Raw genomic sequence first — 17,965 nt, forward strand, 5'->3', positions numbered from 1 at the left:
ATCAGAGGAAAGCAGCGCGAACGGGGATGTCCTGTGCGTTTCACGCGGCGGGTGTTGGGGGTCTGTGAGTGGGGGCTTTGTGTCTGAGTCCCGTTCGTGTGCTTTCCTTTGAGGTGGTGGGCGCTAAGGTTGTGACAAATGCCCGGAGTCCTGGAGCTCGCTGCTATGGCTTTGTTACAATGTCCACAGCAGAAGAGGCCACAAAATGCATTAACCACCTGCACAAAACAGAGCTCCACGGGAAGATGATCTCCGTGGAAAAAGTAAGTGATCTCCGGTTTTCTTACCGGGATGTGACCCTTTTAGGAAATAAGGTAATACTTGCACTTGATTCTTTTTCTCAGGCGAAAAATGAACCAACTGGGAAGAAAACTTCTGAGAAGAGAGAGGGTGAGGGGAAGAAGGAGAAGTCCAGCACCAGTGACAGGTACCGCTCTTCTCTGAGGGAACTGTGGACAAGATGGCCTTTCTACGTTTCGCATCCTGCACGTTTTCCACAGACAGGGAGACCGCAAGGCCTCCCCCCCCCTTTAGTTTATACGAACGTTTGGTGGAGGGGGTTCACCTTCAGTAGCTCCCTGAGAGGATTCCTTCCTTCAGCCCCTCTTCCAAGGGTGCTTGGGGAGAGCAGGCGGCTCCCCTTGTCGGGCCTCGTCCCGCTGACGCCCAGGCAGCCTCCTGGTCACGTGGCGCTCACGGCAAGAGTCTCGTCGTGGCTGCTTTGCTGCCTAAATGTTGGACGTAACGTGCGTCTGTTCTGGGTTGTCATTTATAGATCTGCGAACCTCAAGAGGGAAGATAAAGCTGATAGAAAAGAGGACACTAAGAAGGGTGAAGATGTAAGCGGAGAAAAGAGTAAAGATCAAGATGATCAGAAACCTGGTCCCTCAGAGCGATCTCGAACCACAAAATCAGGTACTGTCACTGGTGATGCCACCCTATGCTCTGTTCCTGGCTGGTGTGGTTTGCGGTTTGCTGTTAGCAGTGCATGCTAGATTTCTTTTCCATAGAGAGAAATCCTTTTTTTCGAATCTGGGAGTTTTCTGTTTCTTCCATTACACAACTCCTTTCTTCTGTAGGAAGTCGAGGAACCGAGCGGACCGTAGTGATGGATAAATCTAAAGGGGTGCCTGTTATTAGTGTCAAGACTTCAGGATCCAAAGAGAGAGTGAGTATCAATTTTCTAACTAGGGTATTTAGTGTTTCTCTTATTTCACTTATTTATTTTTTTATTTTTTTATTCTTAAAGTTTATGTTGAGAGAGTGAGAGCAGGGGAGAGACAGAGAATCACAAGCACACTCCGTCCTGTCATCACAGAGCCTGACACAGGGCTCGAACTTGCAAAACATGAGATCGTAACCTGAGTGAAAATCAAGAGTCGGACGCTTGATTTCCGGTGACTGATCCACCCAGTTGCCCCCCCAAAACGGAAAGAGTTTAAAAGCTTTTGTTTGCGCATAACTTTGTTCTGATGAGAATTTTTGTTTTCTTACTACCTAAAGCTAATTTTAAAGTTCAAATGTGAAGGCGCCATGACTTTAGAGTTAGAGCACTGTCTTATAAAATTAAAACATGGGAATAGTTGGCTTCCCCCACCCGAATCCACATGTAGCTGGCCATTTTCATGGTTTCCCTTGAAAGTGGTGGCAGCTCTCCATCACACATTCCTAAACTCCTATGTAACCCAGCTGGGGTTTCATGCCCTTCTGAGTTGGATCTCCACTTGGGCTCGGTCCCGTATTCTTTCTCCACGCAGATGCCCCGGAGAACACAATTCACAAAGTACCTGTCTTGGGTCCTTACCATTTCACTCTGCCTGCTGTGAGGGCTTAGGCAGCTGTCAGTGTCCCTAACTTCAATTTTTGGGTCTTGCAACTTGGATAGATATGGGGTCAGGGTCCTCAAGACCACCCACGTTCACCATTCACCCTCAGGACCACGGGGCTTGGCCTGTGATGGTCCTCACAGCTAAGATTGCCTACAGTGGTGCGGTAAGGATACACAGCCCAGTCATGGGGGAAAAGACACAGACAGAGTCCAGAGAGGACTTGTGCAGGGTCCCTCGTGCTCTCCCCTTCGTGTGGCCTATGCTCTTGCCCAGGGAAGCCCGTTAGCCTGTTAGTGTCAGCACCCAAGGTTGTTATTTGGGGGCTGGTTACCTAGACGGTCTGCTAGATATATACCAAAATTCGTGACTTCGAAGAGGAAAGCAGGTGTTGAGCAGAAACCACAGTGGGCACAGTCTAGGCACAGTGACCACCCTGGGACTGTCAGCTGGAGACACTCTGAATGCCAGGTTCCCAGGCGCCAGCCTCGGGCCTGCCATGGTACCCTGTGCTGCGAGATGGCAAATCGTTTTAGCTGTTGCAAGCCAGTGTTCCAGTTCTGCAAACTTCCAGCATGCTTGTTTGTGCACATGTTATAATACATGTGACCGCTTTTACGGTTATTTTATGTAAAATGAGTGGAAAATGGCAAAATGGAAGTATGAGTCCCAGGGCTAAGATGGGTAGATCTCGTAAAGATAACGCAGTCACACAAATCAGGAATCTTCTGCTATACTAGAGGTAGCCATGGTTGGGCACTCACTGCATGTTTAGTTAGGAAGGAAAAGAACAGGAGTAAAGAGTTGAGAGTAAGGAGTTTAGTTTATGTTGTTATTTTTTCAATGTTTTATTTATTTTTGAGAGAGAGAGAGAGAAACCGAGTGCAAGCTGGGGAGGGGCAGAGAGAGAGGGAGACACAGAATCCAGAGCAGCTCCAGGCTCCGAGCTGTCAGCACAGGGCCCAACGCGGGGCTCCAACCCATGAACCGTGAGATCATGACCTGAGCTGAAGTCGGACGCTTAACCGACTGAGCCACCCAGGCGCTCCAAGGAGTTTATTTTAATTTTTTTTTTTAACGTTTACTTATTTTTGATAGAGCATGAATGGGGGAGGGTCAGAGAGAGGAGACACAGAATCTGAAGCAGGCTCCAGGCTCTGAGCTGTCAGCACAGAACCCGACGCGGGGCTCGAACTCACAGACCGTGAGATCATGACCTGAGCCGAAGTCGGACGCTCAGCCGACTGAGCCACCCAGGCATCCCTCCAAGGAGTTTATTTTAGATGCAGAAGACCAAGTATTAAAAAAATTGGTTTTGGGGCACCTGGGTGGCTTAGTTGGTTGAGCGTCTGACTCTTGGTTTTGGCTCAGGTCATGACCTCACAGTTTGTGAAATCGAGCCCCTGTTTGGGATTTTCTGTCTCCCTCTCTCTCTCTCTGCCCGTCCCCTGCTTTCATTCCCTCTTTCTTAAAATAAGTAAATACATTTTTTTAAAAATTGGCTTTCATCGTATAAAAAGGTTTAGGGAGATAATATTTCTATTTTGACCCTGTTGAAAATTCTCGTTGGATATTTTGGCATGGTGATGACGTTTTGATTTTTAAGTATGGTCAGGAAAACATGAAGTTTCTTAGGAGGGAACACCCTGTTAACTGGTTGTCCCATTAAATGTTAACGTTCATTTCCAATTTTCGTGTTGGATGCTTGGATGTGGACTCGCCTGATTCTTCCTGTTGTCATTTCTACCTTGTGCATATTTTTTGGTGAACCAGGTTTCTAAGAGCCAGGATCGCAAATCGGCCAGCAGAGAGAAGCGGTCTGTTGTGTCTTTTGATAAAGTCAAAGAGCCTCGGAAGTCGAGAGACTCTGAGTCCCGGAGGTGAGTCCGTGTCCAGCAGTGTTCCTGGTTTGCTTCTGTCTCTGGACTAGTCAGACCATGTCATGGGGGCATATTTTCAGAGCCCCCTGTGGGTGGGATATTGCTTTAAACCTAGTTGCTCCTTTGGCCTTCAGTAAACTTGCTGTGCTCTTTCATCCTGCGGTTATTTTCAAATGATCTTCTCATGCAGATAGGCCCATCTCTTGATGATTCTGGGAGGTAACGGCAGGGAGTTGAAATGCCTAGCAGTGCTGGTTCACGCACCCGGTGTGCCCCCAGAGCGGTCGGAAGGGAGAGAAACAGTGGGACACACGCAGGGAGAGAGCAGAGATGTCCCCATCCTTAAAATAGCTAAAGAAAAAGTCTCCAGAAATTTTAAAAACTAAACACAAGCAGTACTGAACACACCGTATGACAGTTTTCCTACAAAGAAACAATTCTTAAACTATAGTTGAAAAAATAAACAGCGCTCGTAAAACTGGCAGAGTAAGAATGAGTAGAGGGTGCGAGGCACGGCCTTTCTGGGGTGCGTGCACTCACAGCTTCCTGCTGCGCAGGGACGGGCGCCGGACAAAGGGCCCTTGTGTTGAAGTGACGTAGGGCCACAGAGCTGACCCATTCGCATGTGGGGACTTCATACGTCAGTAGTGACGTTTCTCACCAGGGACAAAAGGATGGGCTCTCCCATCCTTTAATAGCTTCAAGTCCCTTGGCTATCCCTTCGGTCGGCCCTCTGGGTCTGCAGCTCCCGTCAGTGGCAAAACAGTCCCCGTCAGCTGGTGACAGAACACAAACACGAAAGCTGACAACAGCCGTATACAGCGGAAGTTGGTGTGTTCAAGAGTCGGGGGCCGGAAGGAGAGGTTGGCCGAGAGGAAATGTAACTTCTGTCTGTACGTGAAAGATCCACGAGGGATGGGAATAAACGTGATGTGAAGTAAATGCAAGGAGGCAAAAAAAACCTGCTAGGAAACCGACAGGAGCGAGTTGACAGAAGGGACGGGTCAGGTGCCGCAGGACTCAGGACGAAGGGAGGCTTCACTGGGCACCGGGAGCGCGCATGAAAAGAGCCGCGAAAAAAAAAAAAAAAAAAAGAAAAGAGCCGCGAGACCAGTTTTTGCTTCTGCCGGTTTGGTTGGGTGCACTGTGTGCCTATTCCAGTGTGGGGGACGGGGGCGCGGCCCCTGGAGAGGGATTCTGGTGCCCCAGACCTAGAAGTGCCACTTCTCCAGACCTGCCCTAGAGGAACTTGTGCATGAGAAAGCCTCCGATGGTGAGCTTGTGAAAGGAGACCATCAAAAGGTCTGCCTCTGGGTGCTGCTTGTATAAACCGTGGCCTGTCCGCTCCACGGGGCCTTTCCTGAACCCTTGCCCTCGACCTGTAAAGGTGGATGTGGGAGGGCCTGGACATGTCGCATTAATCAAGGAGGCTGTAGCCATTCTCGTCCAAAACCCGGCAGTGAGGCAAGAGTATGCGTTTCTGCCGGTATAAGTAGGTGTCTGTAAAGGCGTAGCAACGGGTGGAATGGGGACAACGTGGCCACTGTCTTCCGTGTCACACGTACAGGGACTGGCAGGAAATGCGCTGGGGTGTAGCCGGCGTCCCTAACAAGAGCAGAGCTGGCCGCGCCCTCGGGCTGGGCGGGCTCCCCGGCCCTTCGCTCGGCCACCTCGGGCTGCCTGTCGGTAAACTCATCTGAGTTTACAAACATCGTCAGGATTTCAATTCTAGTGCACTCGCCCCGTCCCGGGGTGACTGAAGCTCATTTAGGGACAAGAGGTCCTGACCGAGACTTAATTTCCCGTGGCAAGTGTGTTCTGTTTCTTCTTTTTAATGGACTGTTTCGTGGAATCAGATGCTTGATCTGCAGACGAGGTTTCGGGAAGTGAGGTTCAGCTCCTATCCTGGCGGAGCCCCTATGTGCCCGTGCCTCTCTGCTCTGATTCCCGCCGCTCGGGGACCGAACTGGGGGGCACCGAGCCGGCGGCGGAGCCCGTGCCGGCACCCCGGGGCTGCCGCCCCCGCACCGACGCCCTGGCCGGGCTCCCGGGGGCCGGTCCGCGCTCCGGGCGGGCGGGAGCCGTGGCCGGGCCGGGTGACGCCTCCGGCACCGCGGCCCCTCCAGCAGCTGCTCTCCCGCAGGGTGCGCGAGCGCAGCGAGTGGGAGCAGCGCATGCAGGCGCAGTGGGAGCGCGAGGAGCGCGAGCGGCTGGAGATCGCCCGCGAGAGGCTGGCCTTCCACCGCCACCGCCTGGAGCGCGAGCGCATGGAGCGGGAGCGGCTGGAGCGCGAGCGCATGCACGTGGAGCACGAGCGCCGGCGGGAGCAGGAGCGCATCCACCGCGAGCGCGAGGAGCTGCGGCGCCAGCAGGAGCTGCGCTACGAGCAGGAGCGGCGGCCCGCGGTGCGGAGGCCCTACGACGTGGACGGCCGGTGAGCCTAGCTGCCCTTAGCCGCCGCCCCGAGGCGACCTGTGGCCTTTAGGATCGGGCGAGGGTCCCCCACGTCGCGCTTCCGCGAGATTCTCGTTTCAGAGGCCGCACGCGTACGGGCTACGGCTCGATTTGACGTCGTGCTGTTCGTCGGGCACCTGAGATCGTTAGGGGTCAGTGGGGAAGTGGGTAGAGCAGCGCCTAAGAAAGCCTCACGTTCAAGTCCTAGCACAGAACCCCCGAGGGAAGGGAGTTCTTCAGCCCGGGGCCACATGCGAGTCAGGTGCGGAAGGGGGGGTGACCCGCGCCCGGAAGAAACTTCTTCAGGCCTCCGTGTAGGTTTTGTCATCGTAGCCACGTGTTGTGGCTCGTTTCCAGTAATATTAACTTTAATTCCCTGGACATACCGACATGACTTGGGCATGCTCCAACGCTAGCCCCAGTGAAAAACGGGCCCGGTTTTAGTCCTTGCTGGTGGGAGTCCAGGGTGGTAATCCCAGCACTGATATGACCAGCTTTTCTGCACGCATCGCCACTCGGGAAGAACCACGTTTTGTATTCCTCCCTCTACTGTGTGGATATTGCGTGGATTGCGTGTAATATCCAGCAGGACTTCTTTCGAGGGCCTTCAAGCTCTTTTAGGATTTTTGATGCCTTTGTGCGAAACACCGCCGCTGGGAGTCCGTTACGGTCATGCATGTTTTTGCAACAGTATATTTCAGGTGCCTCTCAACGTCCCCCCACTGGTGTCTTTGCTGGGTTAAGTTCACGTTGGAGGAAAAGAGGTAGTGCACTGAGGAGAGCTGGGGGTCACCACTCTCGCTTGCTGTCCTGATAGATTGAGGCCACGTGCTGTTCCCGGAGGCGACCTGCGGGTGTGCAGGTGTGCCCACGTCCCCTCCTGTTAGGGAAACCAAAGCTCTTCTCTTTAGGGTCAAGTGAGGCTTGTTGGATAGAATAGAAGGAGGTCCTTCAGTCGGATCCCACATCACCCTACTGGCCCCTCTCAGCTTGTGTAGCAAAGACGAAAAAGTTAATTCTCATTCTGTGGAATGACAGGAGCCAGGGACAGTTTGAGGGTTCGGTTCACCAGCTCCGCAAAGGTTATGAACTCGAAGGAGAAATTATATCACTTCTTTATTCCCCCTCCAGGCGAGACGATGCCTACTGGCCGGAAGCAAAGCGGGCCGCTCTGGATGAGCGCTACCATTCTGATTTCAACCGCCAGGACCGTTTCCATGACTTTGACCACAGGGACCGGGGCCGCTACCCTGACCACTCTGTCGACAGGTCAGCCAGGCTCCCAATGACCCTGCCCATTTGTACAAGTTCTCTTTTCCTCTCGTTCTGAATGATGAAGGACTAGGGTTGGCCCTTCCAGGCTTTGAGACCTTCAGGCTATGAATAACCTGGGTTCGGTTTGGGAAATGTTTTCTATGGGGGGGGGGGGGTTGTCTAGCCGACCTATCTTCTCTTCTTATGTTTTCATTTAAATTTCCTTTTTCAGGAGAGAAGGTTCAAGATCCATGATGGGAGAAAGAGAAGGACAGGTGAGTCAGAAACTTGAGTTGCAGCCACGGATTTTGCCGTGGAATCGATTCTCTCTCCATGCCGTCTCCCTCCTCAGCTGAGGTTCTGTTCACTTCTGAATAGCGAAGTAGCTAAATGCCGTATCTGTATCAATGGCTAAGGAGCCTTGGGTGAGTCTCAAGGGCTCCATCGTCACCGTCTGCACAGCTCAGCCCATGAGAGGCCAGGGGCCCGTGCTTTGCAGGACTCACAGGTTAGAAAATATGCTGGAGTTTCTTCTTATACTTGTCGAACGTTTAGATTAAGAACTTCTCCACATCGTGCTCTTTAGTGGGTTTACTTGAAATATCGGGGGGTGCGGGGAGGAATTCCGGAAGGTTGTGGTCAGGGCGGCGTGGGGGCACAATTGCTGCCCGTGAGTTTCCTTTCCCTGCTGGAGCGCGGCTCTGTCTGCCCTCCTTCCTCGCTTCCTGAGGGCGTGGCTGGGGACTGCGTAGTCCTGGCCGTACCCAGCGGGTCCCCTGCTACCTCCGGAGCGGTCGTCGCGTGCCTCTTTTTCCTCTTCTTGGAGGTGAATCTGAAGAGCAACTGAATCTACACCCGCTCTTGGCGGTTCTCTTTGGTGAAGTGGGGCTCGGTGGTTAAATGTCCAGGCTCCGGAACCAGAACCAGAGTCGCATTCTGGTGTCAGCACTGTGCTGAGCACTTGTCTCCCAACTCTGAAGTGAGGGCGCTCACTCCCCGCTGCTCAGGGTGTGGGGGCTAAATGGGTTGACAGCCATGTCTACACCGGTTGGCCCGGCTCCTGACACGCAGCTGCTAATCCCTGGCTGCTCTCTCCTGCCGCTATGGGCTGAAGCGCTCCCAAACCTGAGAGGATGTTTTCTCTTGTGTGTGCTGTCCTTAGTAACCCTGGTGCTGCCCTGGATGCAGGCAGTGACATGGGACACAGAAGGGGACACCAGCACAGGCTCTCAGGGTCTTGCTGAGCCGTTACACCAGCTGGTCGGTGGGCAGGAGAGTGTGGCTACCCTGTGAAAAACCGGGCAGAGCTAGAGATCGGCTTTGTGCAAAGTGTTCTCTGTCGGTTCGGTGTCTTCGGAAGGCTGCCGAGAAAAGCTTGCTTGTTCGTAGATATTTCCGTTTGTCGAAAGGAAGTGGTCTGGATCGTGAGCTGTTGTGGGTTTTTTTTTGTTTTGTTTTTTTACAAGCTGGTGTGTCCTGCAGGTTCCTTGTGGAAGTGGGGCTTCAGGGTCTCATTGAAGCAGCTGTTGTCCTGCCCGGACACTTCGGCTTTGGCTTTGTGCCTGGAAGGAACAGTGCTGTGTTTGTCCATCTGGTACAGTTGAGCCCCACCTCCCCCACTTTGGTCGAGGGAGGTGTCCGCACACATTTGGGAATGCGAGGCCCGTGGAGGCAGGAGGCGGAAGCACACGTGGCCAGGGCTCCCGTGTGGCAGGCTGGCCCCGGCCCCGGCGAGCTCCTGGCCTAGCAGGCGCGGAAGCACGACGCGTGCGGCCACAGGGCAGCCGGAGCATCCGTCCAAGAGGCTTCATTACCAGGACTCCTTTCTAGGCTTTTCTCACTTAGAATGCGATCTTGGAGCAAAAGACCACAGGGCTACAGGTTGGGTTTGTGGGATCACGAGAGCAACAGTGGGGCCGAAGCCGCCTCACCAGCTCCCTAAAGCTTGGGGTGTCCTTCCGGCAAGCAGGGCAGGCTTCGGGTGAAGGGCCAGTGGTGAGCGTTTGTTGAGAACAGCATTTCCTAGAACGAGAACCCGCCACTCCTAGAAGGGCTCTCCCTTCCGTCCTTCCGATGGCGCATAGAACAGGGCCAGGCCAGCAGTTTCCACGGACCACGCCACAAGTGGCTGGTGGTCGGTCCGGTGAGGCACCGGGTCTGGGGTGCGTGTGAAAGGATCCCTAGTGGCCGTTTTGTCCTGGAGGTTCCTAGGGGCTAGAGCACCGGGCCCGGGCGCGCTGCTTGTCTGTCTGTTCCTGGCGCAGGGTGGCCACGAGGCCCCAGCGCCTTCTCTCCTTCGGTGCCTGAAGTCTCTCCTTCTGGATTAGGGTAGATCTCATCCCTCGGTTTCTTTCTCCGTTGTTTACATTCTTCAGTTTTCCTCACTTGTCCGCGAACAGACTTTGAGGATGTGGCTGTTGAGCAAGCCGAAATGGCCTCTGTGGCACACGACCGTGTGTAGAATGCTCGCCAGTACTTCTGAGTTACTGTCACTGTCGTCGTCATTATCAGCTTGTTGGTCCCAAGGCCTTGGGATCCAAGCTTGATACCGAAGCCTTCTTTCTGTTCTGGCTCTTTCACGTCCAGCATTACCCTGAACGCCACGGGGGACCAGAGCGCCATGGGCGGGACTCCCGGGACGGCTGGGGATACGGCTCTGACAAGAGGATGAGCGAGGGCCGGGGGCTGCCTCCTCCACCCAGGTTTGTGTCCCACCCCCCACGGCACCTGCTGGGGCCTCACATGCCCCTGGCAGGATCGGTGTGTGTTCCTGAGGAGCCCTGGCTCAGGGAGAGAGGATGGGGACCGGGAACACAGAACGCGAAACCCACCTTCCGGAACCCGTGGCGCCTGCTATTCTGAAAGGCGCGGGGGGGGCACTCCAAATCAGAGGCATCTTTTCCTAAGGGGCAGACGTGACTGGGGGGACCACGGCCGAAGAATAGAGGATGACCGTGCGTGGCAGGGTGCTGCTGACGGAGGCATGGTAGACAGGGACCACAAGAGGTGGCAAGGTGAGGACTGGCTCTCAGCCGGGGACGTGTCTGTCTTCGTGGGGGAGCACCCGGAAGGCTCAGGCTCCACCTGCTTTACGCCCGTCTTTGCTCGTCTCCCTGCTTCTCGAGGGCGGGAACGGCTTCCTCTGCTGTCCCTCCTTGGGGTCCTGCTCATTACTGGCTGGATGTGGGGAGGGAGGGGGGATGGACAGAAGCCATCCGGCACGGGAAGACGACGTGGGCACAGGTAGCTCCTCTCTGCCGCCGCTCGGCAAGGACGGCCGGCGTGTGGATCCGCGGGGGCCTGCGGGGTCTGGGTCCACTGGGTGGCTCAGGAAGGGTACTGGAGTCACGGGAGCCCCGCGTCGGTGTCCTCTGCGCTCCACGTGCGCTCCACGGTGCGCAGAGGCACCGTGTGACCGGCATCTCTCGTCTCGCAGGTGGCGAAAGGAGTATGTCCGGGCACTCTGGGCCAGGTCACATGATGAACCGGGGAGGGATGTCAGGGTAAGGTGTTGTGCCGCCCGTCCAGCTCAGCCCTCTCCCCTCTGCACGGTGGCCCGCCTGGGCCACCGGGGTGCAAATAGTCCGGGAGGCGCCCCACCCACCTCCTCCCTCTGCCCGCCGGAGGCGCTGCTCCCGGAACACGGGGGCGTGTGGGGCGGGCCCCTCGGACCCGGGAACGACACGGAACCGTGTGTGTCGTGTCGTAGGCGCGGCAGCTTCGCCCCAGGCGGGGCCTCGCGGGGCCACGTGATCCCACGCGGCGGAATGCAGGGTGGATTCGGAGGCCAGAACCGGGGGAGCCGCCCCAACGACACCCGCTTCACTCGCCGCTACTAAGCGCTTGGATTCCTGTGTTCTGTCACGTGGCAACAAGAGTATGTTCTGTTAGGAGTTTCTCTTAAACTGTGTACAATAATTTTTTTTATCTGCTGCCATATTGTAGCTCAATACAATGTGAATGTTTTTTTGTGTTTTTTTTTTTTTTTTTTTGGTTTTTGTTTTTTTGTAATAAATGTGTTTCTGTTCACATACCCTTTATTTAAAGCGTCGTCTCTCTTCATTTCACGTGTTTTTGTAAGTTGAATCATACTCGGCATTGCTTACTTAGTCATGGTTCTTCCTTCGGGGAAGGAGGGAGGAGGACGGACGGGGGCAGCTTTATTTAAAGGGACCGTTAAGGTTTCCGGAAGCAGTCTGCTGGTGGCGCTCACCTGCCGCCTGCTGAGCCTGGGCCGTTTTGTCCCTCTTCCTCCGGGGCCTCTGATTTACGCCAGAGCTTTCTGTCCCCCGCACCCTGCCTCCCACCCCTGGCTCAACAGGCCGCTGTGCTTTTCTTTTAATCGGGTGAAAGACACATCCCATGAAATTTGCCATTTTAACCATTTTTAAGTAGACAGGCCCGTGGCAATAGCGTAGGCACACCGTTGTGCCACCACCACTGACCTCCATCCACAGAACCTTCTATCTTCCCAAACACAAACCCTTATACGCTGCTCCCCAGCACCCACCTTCTACTTCCTGTCCCTGTGGCTTTGACCCCCTAGGATCTCCTGAGTGGAACTGCATCCCGGGGGAGGATGCAACCCACCCGGTTGGGATGGGAGGTCCAACCCACCCGCGTAGGACACCGGTAGCGCGAGGGAGGCCTGCTGCCGCTTGGTCTGTGGGAACCAACCAAGGCTGGTTGCCCCTCTGGGCTCCCATCTTTGACATGTCCAAGTAGGGTCTGGCCCTGTTTCGGGCCTGGGGATGCCCAACCATTGGGGCAGCCTGGGCTCCTGTCCCCCCACAACCCACAGCTAGGGGGAGACAGACATGAGATCAAGCCCTCAGATGTGGGGGGCCAGACGAACCCCCTCTCCAGAGGGGCTGCAGACGACCCCACGCCAATCGCTGGAACCTGGACATACGGCACCTAACGTGGCCAAGGGGCTTTGCAGATGAGATTCAGTTCAGGACCCGGAGACGGAGAATTCCCTGGGGTTACCCGGGTGGGCCCAGTGCCACCACCAGGGTCCTCACGGGGGAGTGGGGAGGCGGGGGAGCCGGAGACCGGCAGACGACACGGCCAGCTTTGGAGACGAAGCGGCCCTCATCCCAAGGAGTGCAGTGGCCTCTAGAAGCCGAAAAGGCAGGAAATGGATCACTCCCCCTGGGGCGCCCAGAAGGAGCCAGCCCCGTCCACACCTGCATGGTAGCCCAGCGAGACTCGTGTTGATCTGTGGTGCGGTCAACATGGGTTGCATCAAGCCCCTCAGTCTGTGGTCGCTGGTCACAGTGGACACGTGACTGCTACAAACTCCCGAGGCCGTGGTTGTTAGCTGGGATGACCGTCCCCAGTGGGCAGACACCCGGCAGCACCTGGAGACGCCTGTGGCTGTCGGGACTGAGGAGACAGGGTCTGCGGGTATTTGAGGGCGGGGAGGGGGGTTGCTGCTCGACACCTACGGTGCCCAGGCTGGTCCCAAGCACGTGAGATGCTGAGCTGGGGAGACGCGGCCCCGGAGCGGTAAGTGCCATGATGGGACACCCACAGGGCGGTCACGAGGCCCAGACTCAGCCCCGGGGTGGGAAGGAGGGATCAGGGCAGACTTCCCGGAGTAGGCGGAGGCCGAGTTGTATGTGGGCAGGATGAGTAAGGAGTCCGGAGGAAGGGTGGCAGGAGGGCTGTGGTGAAAACCAGCTGTGTTGTAGGAAACGGCCCTTTGAGGAGTCTGGGCTCGAGGGGAGGGCAGCAGGGAGCCATAGAAGGTTTCTGAGTAGGGCAGTGACCCGATCTTGGGACATTGGGAAACAGATTGAAGGGGCAGGTGGGAAGACCAGGGAGGTGGTCTCGGCACTGGTGACAGATACAAGGGGACAGAGGAGTTTGGGTCTGGCTGCACGAGGGGATGGCGGAGTCACGAATGGCGCCCCAGTCTGCAGGCTGGTGGCTGGGTCCGTGTGAGCAGGGGGCCAGCAGCCGGCTGACCCCTGGCCCAGGCTGCGGGTACACACCAGAGCTTGTTTCGGGGGACGGCCCCCATCGTGCCCCCGAACACAAGAGCCATCCAGGCAAGCAGGGAAAGCTGGCGGGGGGCCAACAGGGTAGACGGAAACCTCAGGCTTGGGGAACCTTGTGGGCCATCCCCACAGGGCTGCTGGGAGCCTGGGGGGCCTCGAGCAGCCGGAGCGGCGCCCTGGGGGTATCGGATCTCCTCCGTCAGATGACCCAGCCCCGCTTGCTCTGCGCTCTCTTAACAGGTGCATCCGCCTCGGCCCGTTTCCTCAGTTGCCCTGGGCCTGGCTGTGCGCAGCCGTGGGGGTGGCCGGGTGCTTCCTCAAGCCCTTCCTGCCCACCCAGGCCGCCCCAGGCCACCTCCGCCTTTTCGGAGCCCCCGCTTCACGGCCCCCTCCCCACCTGACACAGGCGCGCCCCGCAGGGACGGCAGTCGCTCCCGTGACCAGCCCTACTGATGCCAGCCGGCAGAGACGCTGCCCAAAGTCCAGAACTCGATAGACCTGCGGGACTCAGCTGCCTGGATGGAGGTGAGGGGCCCCGGAAGGGCCGAGCACGTTCCCAGGGTGGCTCATTAACGACCTGCCTCCAAAGGCTGGTTTCCCTTCCTATGTGCTCCGCTGGGAGTTGTTCAAGAGCGCGGCAAGGGTGGCCCTGGCAGGCCTCTCTCCCTCCGGGTCTGCCTCGCCTTGTGAAATGGTGGTGAGGGTAACGGAGGGTCGTGAGGACGCAAGGAGCCTCACGTGACACGTGCTACAGCCCTAGCTTCGCGTGCCCTGAGCACAAACCCTCCAGTTTTCAAAGGCCTTTTTTTTTTTTTTTAAGTTTATTTTGAGAGAGTAGGGGAGGGGCAGAGACAGACAAAAAGAGAGAGTGAGCATCCCAAGCAGGCTCCACTCTGTCAGCGTAAAGCCCGACGTAGGGCTTGAACTCACGAACCACGAAATCGTGACCTGAGCTGAAATCGAGAGTTGGACGCTTAACCGACGGCGTCACCCAGGCGCCCCACAAACCCTCCAGTTTTCAAAGGCCCAGGATTGGGTCATGGGAGTGAGGCAACTGGAAATCCTGTGCCCAGGGGAGGGCGTAAGCTAACTACCTACTACCTGGGCTCCAGGCGGAAGGAGCAGGGCTTGGACCCGGCCACGCACGCGGGTTTCTCCATCTGTACGATGGGCCCCCCATCTGCTTCCTTCCCTGTAGAAGGGCTCCGTGGATGGGGGGGGGTCAGGCCAGGGTGCGTTACCGGCCTCACCTCTGAACCTGGGCTTGCTCCCTCCTGGGAGGTCCCAAGGATCAGGGATGTTCCCCGGCCCCACTCGTCCTGCCCTTGCCCTAGACTTGCTCCTACCCCTGCCACGGCCCAGGCAGGATGGGAGGGGCCCACTGGCCACGGGGGGCCCACCTACACTGTTCCTGGAAAGCAGAGTGGCAGGTCACTTTGGGCTCTCCCTCCCCAAACGCACCAGGCCAGGCCACCCATCCACTACCACACTCCTCCCCACACCTCCCGTGGACCTGCGCCAGCTTCTCATCCCCGAAGGGCCTGCAAAACGAAGTGGCTTCTGGTCTCTGCTTTCCTCACGTGTAACCGCTGTCCTCTCCTTGCTCATGGGCCTAGGGGAGCCCGACCATTAGACCAAGCAACAGAACTCCCACGACTCTCAGGCACGGGGGATCCCATCCCAGCTCAGGGCACCATTACCCAGGCCTGGTCTCCGCTCCTGGAGGAGCAGCCCGGGCCAGTCTCTGCCTCCCACCCAAACCCACGCCCTATTGCCCGTCTGGGGCACAGGTTTCCTCCTGCTGCCATCATGGTGGGATGCCCTCGGGGCTGGGAGTATTTTCAGGGTCCACCCTCTTGTCCCGCCGGGTGGGGAGGAACACTCAGGTCACCAGGCAGCTGATCCAGGGCAGAAAGGCTTCCCAGGGGTGCAGGGGACGCTGGGAAGGCAGGACCTCTGTGGGCCGGGGAGCCCCCCTCCACTGCAATGACCGTGAAGCCTGCGGTCCCCAGGAATCCCCAGACCATGGGGGATTGAGGGTGGAAAGCAGGCAAGGGAGGGCCAGGACTAGACTAGACAGGGGTGATCAGTGAGCTGAGCCAGTCGGAGATTCGGCGGCCACAGGAGCTCCCGGCCACGGAGACAGATGAATTCTGCTCACTCTGCCGAGTCCCCACCTCCAGACCGCCCCACCAGGGGCTCAGCCCTCCGCGAACTGAGGCCCCCAACCTGGGCAGGCCATCAGCACTGGCTCATTCCTGGGCCCGGAGCACTGCCTACAGAGCACCAGGGCCAAGCGTCGGCTCTCAATCCCCACACCAGGGTGGGGACTCAGCGGGCCGGGCCCAGACAGCAAAGGGGTGAACCAATGCCTGTGGTCAGAGTTAAGCTCTGACGAGCCGCTAGGCACCAGAAGCCCAGGTCCCCTCGCTCTGGCACCAGCCGGGCCACCCCAAGCCCCTAGGGCAAGCACACGGGTCGGGAACACTTCCAAAGTCCTTTATTGGGCCAGCAAGGCCGGGAGCTGCCCTTGGCGTGGGGTCTCAGTCCCAGTCTGGAGTCTCCAGCTCTGTGGCATCCCTGCCCCTGTTCCTGGCTGGGGCAGGTGGCCTCCTCTGACAGGCTACTTGATTCGCTCCTTCAGGTAGTCCCAGCCCTCCCTGGAGTACTCGCAAGCCTTGGAGGGGGCCGCCGACAGAGCCGACATCACCTTAATGATGCCTGTGGGGAGGGAGGGCCCAGTGCCTTCAGCCACAGGGCTCAGCCACCGCTTCCCCGCTCCCCCCGGAAACCCTAGCTCCGCAAGGCTTTGAGAGGCCCCAGTTCCAGCCTGGTCAGTTCCACACGGGGAAACTGAGGCAGAGATGGGGCAGGGCCTCGCCTTGTCTGAAGTCACACGGTGAGCTCCAAAGTGACCTGTCTTCAACGGAGGCTCTATCTTGCTCCCACCCCCCTGAAATCTCCACCCCTTGTCCTCTCTTAGATCTGCAGGGGGTGCACAGAGCAGGAAGGAGAACGATGGAGAGGAATGGCCAGGAAATGGGGGCAGGGGGTGCTGACTGGGGTATCAGGGGCCGCCACCCCCAAGCCCAGGGACCGGGGCCTACCTGAATTCCAGGAGTCGCGGATGTGAAAGTTAAACTTTGGAGGGGCTGGGAGCTGGGAAGAGAGGGGAGAAGGGGCAGGTGAAAAGGGGAGGGCCCAGGAGCCCCAGCCCCCTCCGGAGGCAGCGGAAAGCAGCACAAAGCCCACTGCAGAGAACACCGCGCAGGGCTGGAGGGACCAGGGACCAAAAGCCACCCCAGAACTGACACCACACCCCCCCACGGCCCCCACCCCCAAGCCTTAGCCTCACTCCCAGTCCCAGGGTACCTGGGGTATCTTCAGACCTGTCTGCTCACACACGTACTGGCTGAACTGGTACAGGGCTGGGGGGACTACCTCCTCTGCCTTCTGAAGGACAGCCTGGCTCTTGTCACTTGGCCCCAGCAGCTCCTGGTCATACACCAGGTAGACGGCACCCCCGGCCACACTGCCCTTGATGAGGAACCTGCAGGCAGAGAAGGGAAGGACAGCAGCTCAGTAGCTCATGGGACGCCAGTGGCCACCCTCGGGGCTCCAGGCCCACTTTGGGGAGGAGTTGGACTCCCGGGGCTGCCACAGTCCTCGGAGCGCCACACCTGAAGCCAGGCAGCGGAAGGCACTTTGGAAGCGCAGAGGCTTGCCTGACACCTACTACGCCCGTTGAGTGTTGTACTCAATTTACCTTGCAAAGCGGAGCTACTCGGCCCCGTTTACCTGGGAAACTAAGTCCCGGAGAGGAACCGTGGGTCACGCGTGATCCCGCACAGAGCACGGAATAGTGAAGACTTAAGACCCCTGACTTTCTGTCTTCCAGCCCCGGGAGGCACGACCCGAGCGCAACCCTCGAGGGGCTTCCAAGGGCCCCCGGTCATTTCTTGTGTCATACGTCGCTCTGGGCACGCGTTAACTTCCTGAAACAGCGCGTGCGGCATTCCCACCTTACAGAGGAGGCAACTGAGGCTCCGAGGGGTCTCGGACACAATCAGGAGGCAAGGGTTCGCTGGGACTCGGGAAGGAGGCGACAGGAGATCTCGGGAAGCCCCTCCCCGCCTGAACCTCAGTTTCCCCATCTGGGCGATGGGGGACCTGACACCACGGAATTCGAAGATCCAGTCGGGAGCAAGCCGGAGGGGGTGCCCACCGGCGGGGACTTTTTCGGGGGCTCCGAGCCCGCCCGGCGGCCCCACGCACCTCATCAGCGACCACACTCGGGGCACCATGGTCCCTCGGCTCCGCGCGCAAGGACACTCGACTCGCTCGCCGCTTCCGGTGGCGGCGCCGCAGAGGCCTCTGGGAAACGTAGTCACCCTGGTCGGCCGCAAAGGCCTCCGGGAGTCGAAGTCGCTCGAAGGCTCGGAGACTCCGGAGAGGGACGGCGGCCCTACAGCGAAAGGATTCTGAGAAGTGTGATCTTCAGAGCCCGGGAGCCGCAAAGCTGCCTGGGAAATGGAGTCAGCAGGGC

General features: G+C 57.7%; 2 protein-coding genes across 6 annotated transcripts in view; one reads left to right on the plus strand and one right to left on the minus strand.

The window, feature by feature from the left end:
- Positions 1 to 11,454, plus strand: part of SAFB (scaffold attachment factor B) — a 36,425-nt gene extending 24,971 nt beyond the window's left edge. For 2 of the 3 annotated variants that reach the window (XM_078443524.2, XM_078443526.2), the window contains 12 exons: positions 114 to 263; positions 345 to 427; positions 776 to 915; positions 1,080 to 1,168; positions 3,600 to 3,706; positions 5,850 to 6,140; positions 7,292 to 7,429; positions 7,647 to 7,689; positions 10,001 to 10,116; positions 10,322 to 10,428; positions 10,851 to 10,917; positions 11,124 to 11,454. In XM_078443524.2, the coding sequence (XP_078299650.1) occupies positions 114 to 263; positions 345 to 427; positions 776 to 915; positions 1,080 to 1,168; positions 3,600 to 3,706; positions 5,850 to 6,140; positions 7,292 to 7,429; positions 7,647 to 7,689; positions 10,001 to 10,116; positions 10,322 to 10,428; positions 10,851 to 10,917; positions 11,124 to 11,253 (1,461 nt within the window). In that variant the 3' untranslated portion in view covers positions 11,254 to 11,454. The remainder of the gene's footprint in view (positions 1 to 113; positions 264 to 344; positions 428 to 775; positions 916 to 1,079; positions 1,169 to 3,599; positions 3,707 to 5,849; positions 6,141 to 7,291; positions 7,430 to 7,646; positions 7,690 to 10,000; positions 10,117 to 10,321; positions 10,429 to 10,850; positions 10,918 to 11,123) is intronic. The other variant, XM_078443525.2, reaches the window with a different exon arrangement.
- A 2,706-nt stretch (positions 11,455 to 14,160) lies between these two features.
- MICOS13 (mitochondrial contact site and cristae organizing system subunit 13) lies at positions 14,161 to 17,961 on the minus strand. 3 transcript variants are annotated; one of them, XM_060629947.2, is made up of 4 exons: positions 17,695 to 17,961; positions 16,792 to 16,969; positions 16,527 to 16,578; positions 14,161 to 14,372 (listed from the first exon to the last, which is right to left on the minus strand). In XM_060629947.2, exons 1-4 carry the CDS (start codon positions 17,721 to 17,723, stop codon positions 14,176 to 14,178), a joined length of 456 nt encoding a protein of 151 aa, XP_060485930.1. In that variant the 5' UTR covers positions 17,724 to 17,961; the 3' UTR covers positions 14,161 to 14,175. The 3 variants fall into 3 exon arrangements, with proteins under 3 accessions (XP_060485930.1, XP_060485933.1, XP_060485932.1); XM_060629950.2 differs by lacking the exon at positions 14,161 to 14,372 and adding an exon at positions 15,903 to 16,140 and having other exon boundaries at positions 16,861 to 16,969; XM_060629949.2 differs by lacking the exon at positions 14,161 to 14,372 and adding an exon at positions 15,903 to 16,140.
- Between the last annotated feature and the right edge of the window lie 4 nt (positions 17,962 to 17,965).

The sequence above is a fragment of the Panthera onca genome, chromosome A2 (assembly GCF_046562875.1).
Source record: "Panthera onca isolate mPanOnc1 chromosome A2, mPanOnc1 haplotype 2, whole genome shotgun sequence".
NCBI classification, from domain to species: Eukaryota; Metazoa; Chordata; class Mammalia; order Carnivora; family Felidae; genus Panthera; species Panthera onca.

Excerpts from the sequence above, each read along its gene's own strand:
- MICOS13 (XM_060629947.2), bottom strand. The coding sequence starts at position 17,723 with ATGGTGCCCCGAGTGTGGTCGCTGATGAG. Across the intron at positions 16,579-16,791 it reads CAGGTCTGAAGATACCCCAG|CTCCCAGCCCCTCCAAAGTT; the intron begins GTACCCTGGGAC and ends CTCTCTTCCCAG. Across the intron at positions 14,373-16,526 it reads CCGCGACTCCTGGAATTCAG|CTCAGGTCACGATTTCGTGG; the intron begins GTAGGCCCCGGT and ends TCTCGATTTCAG.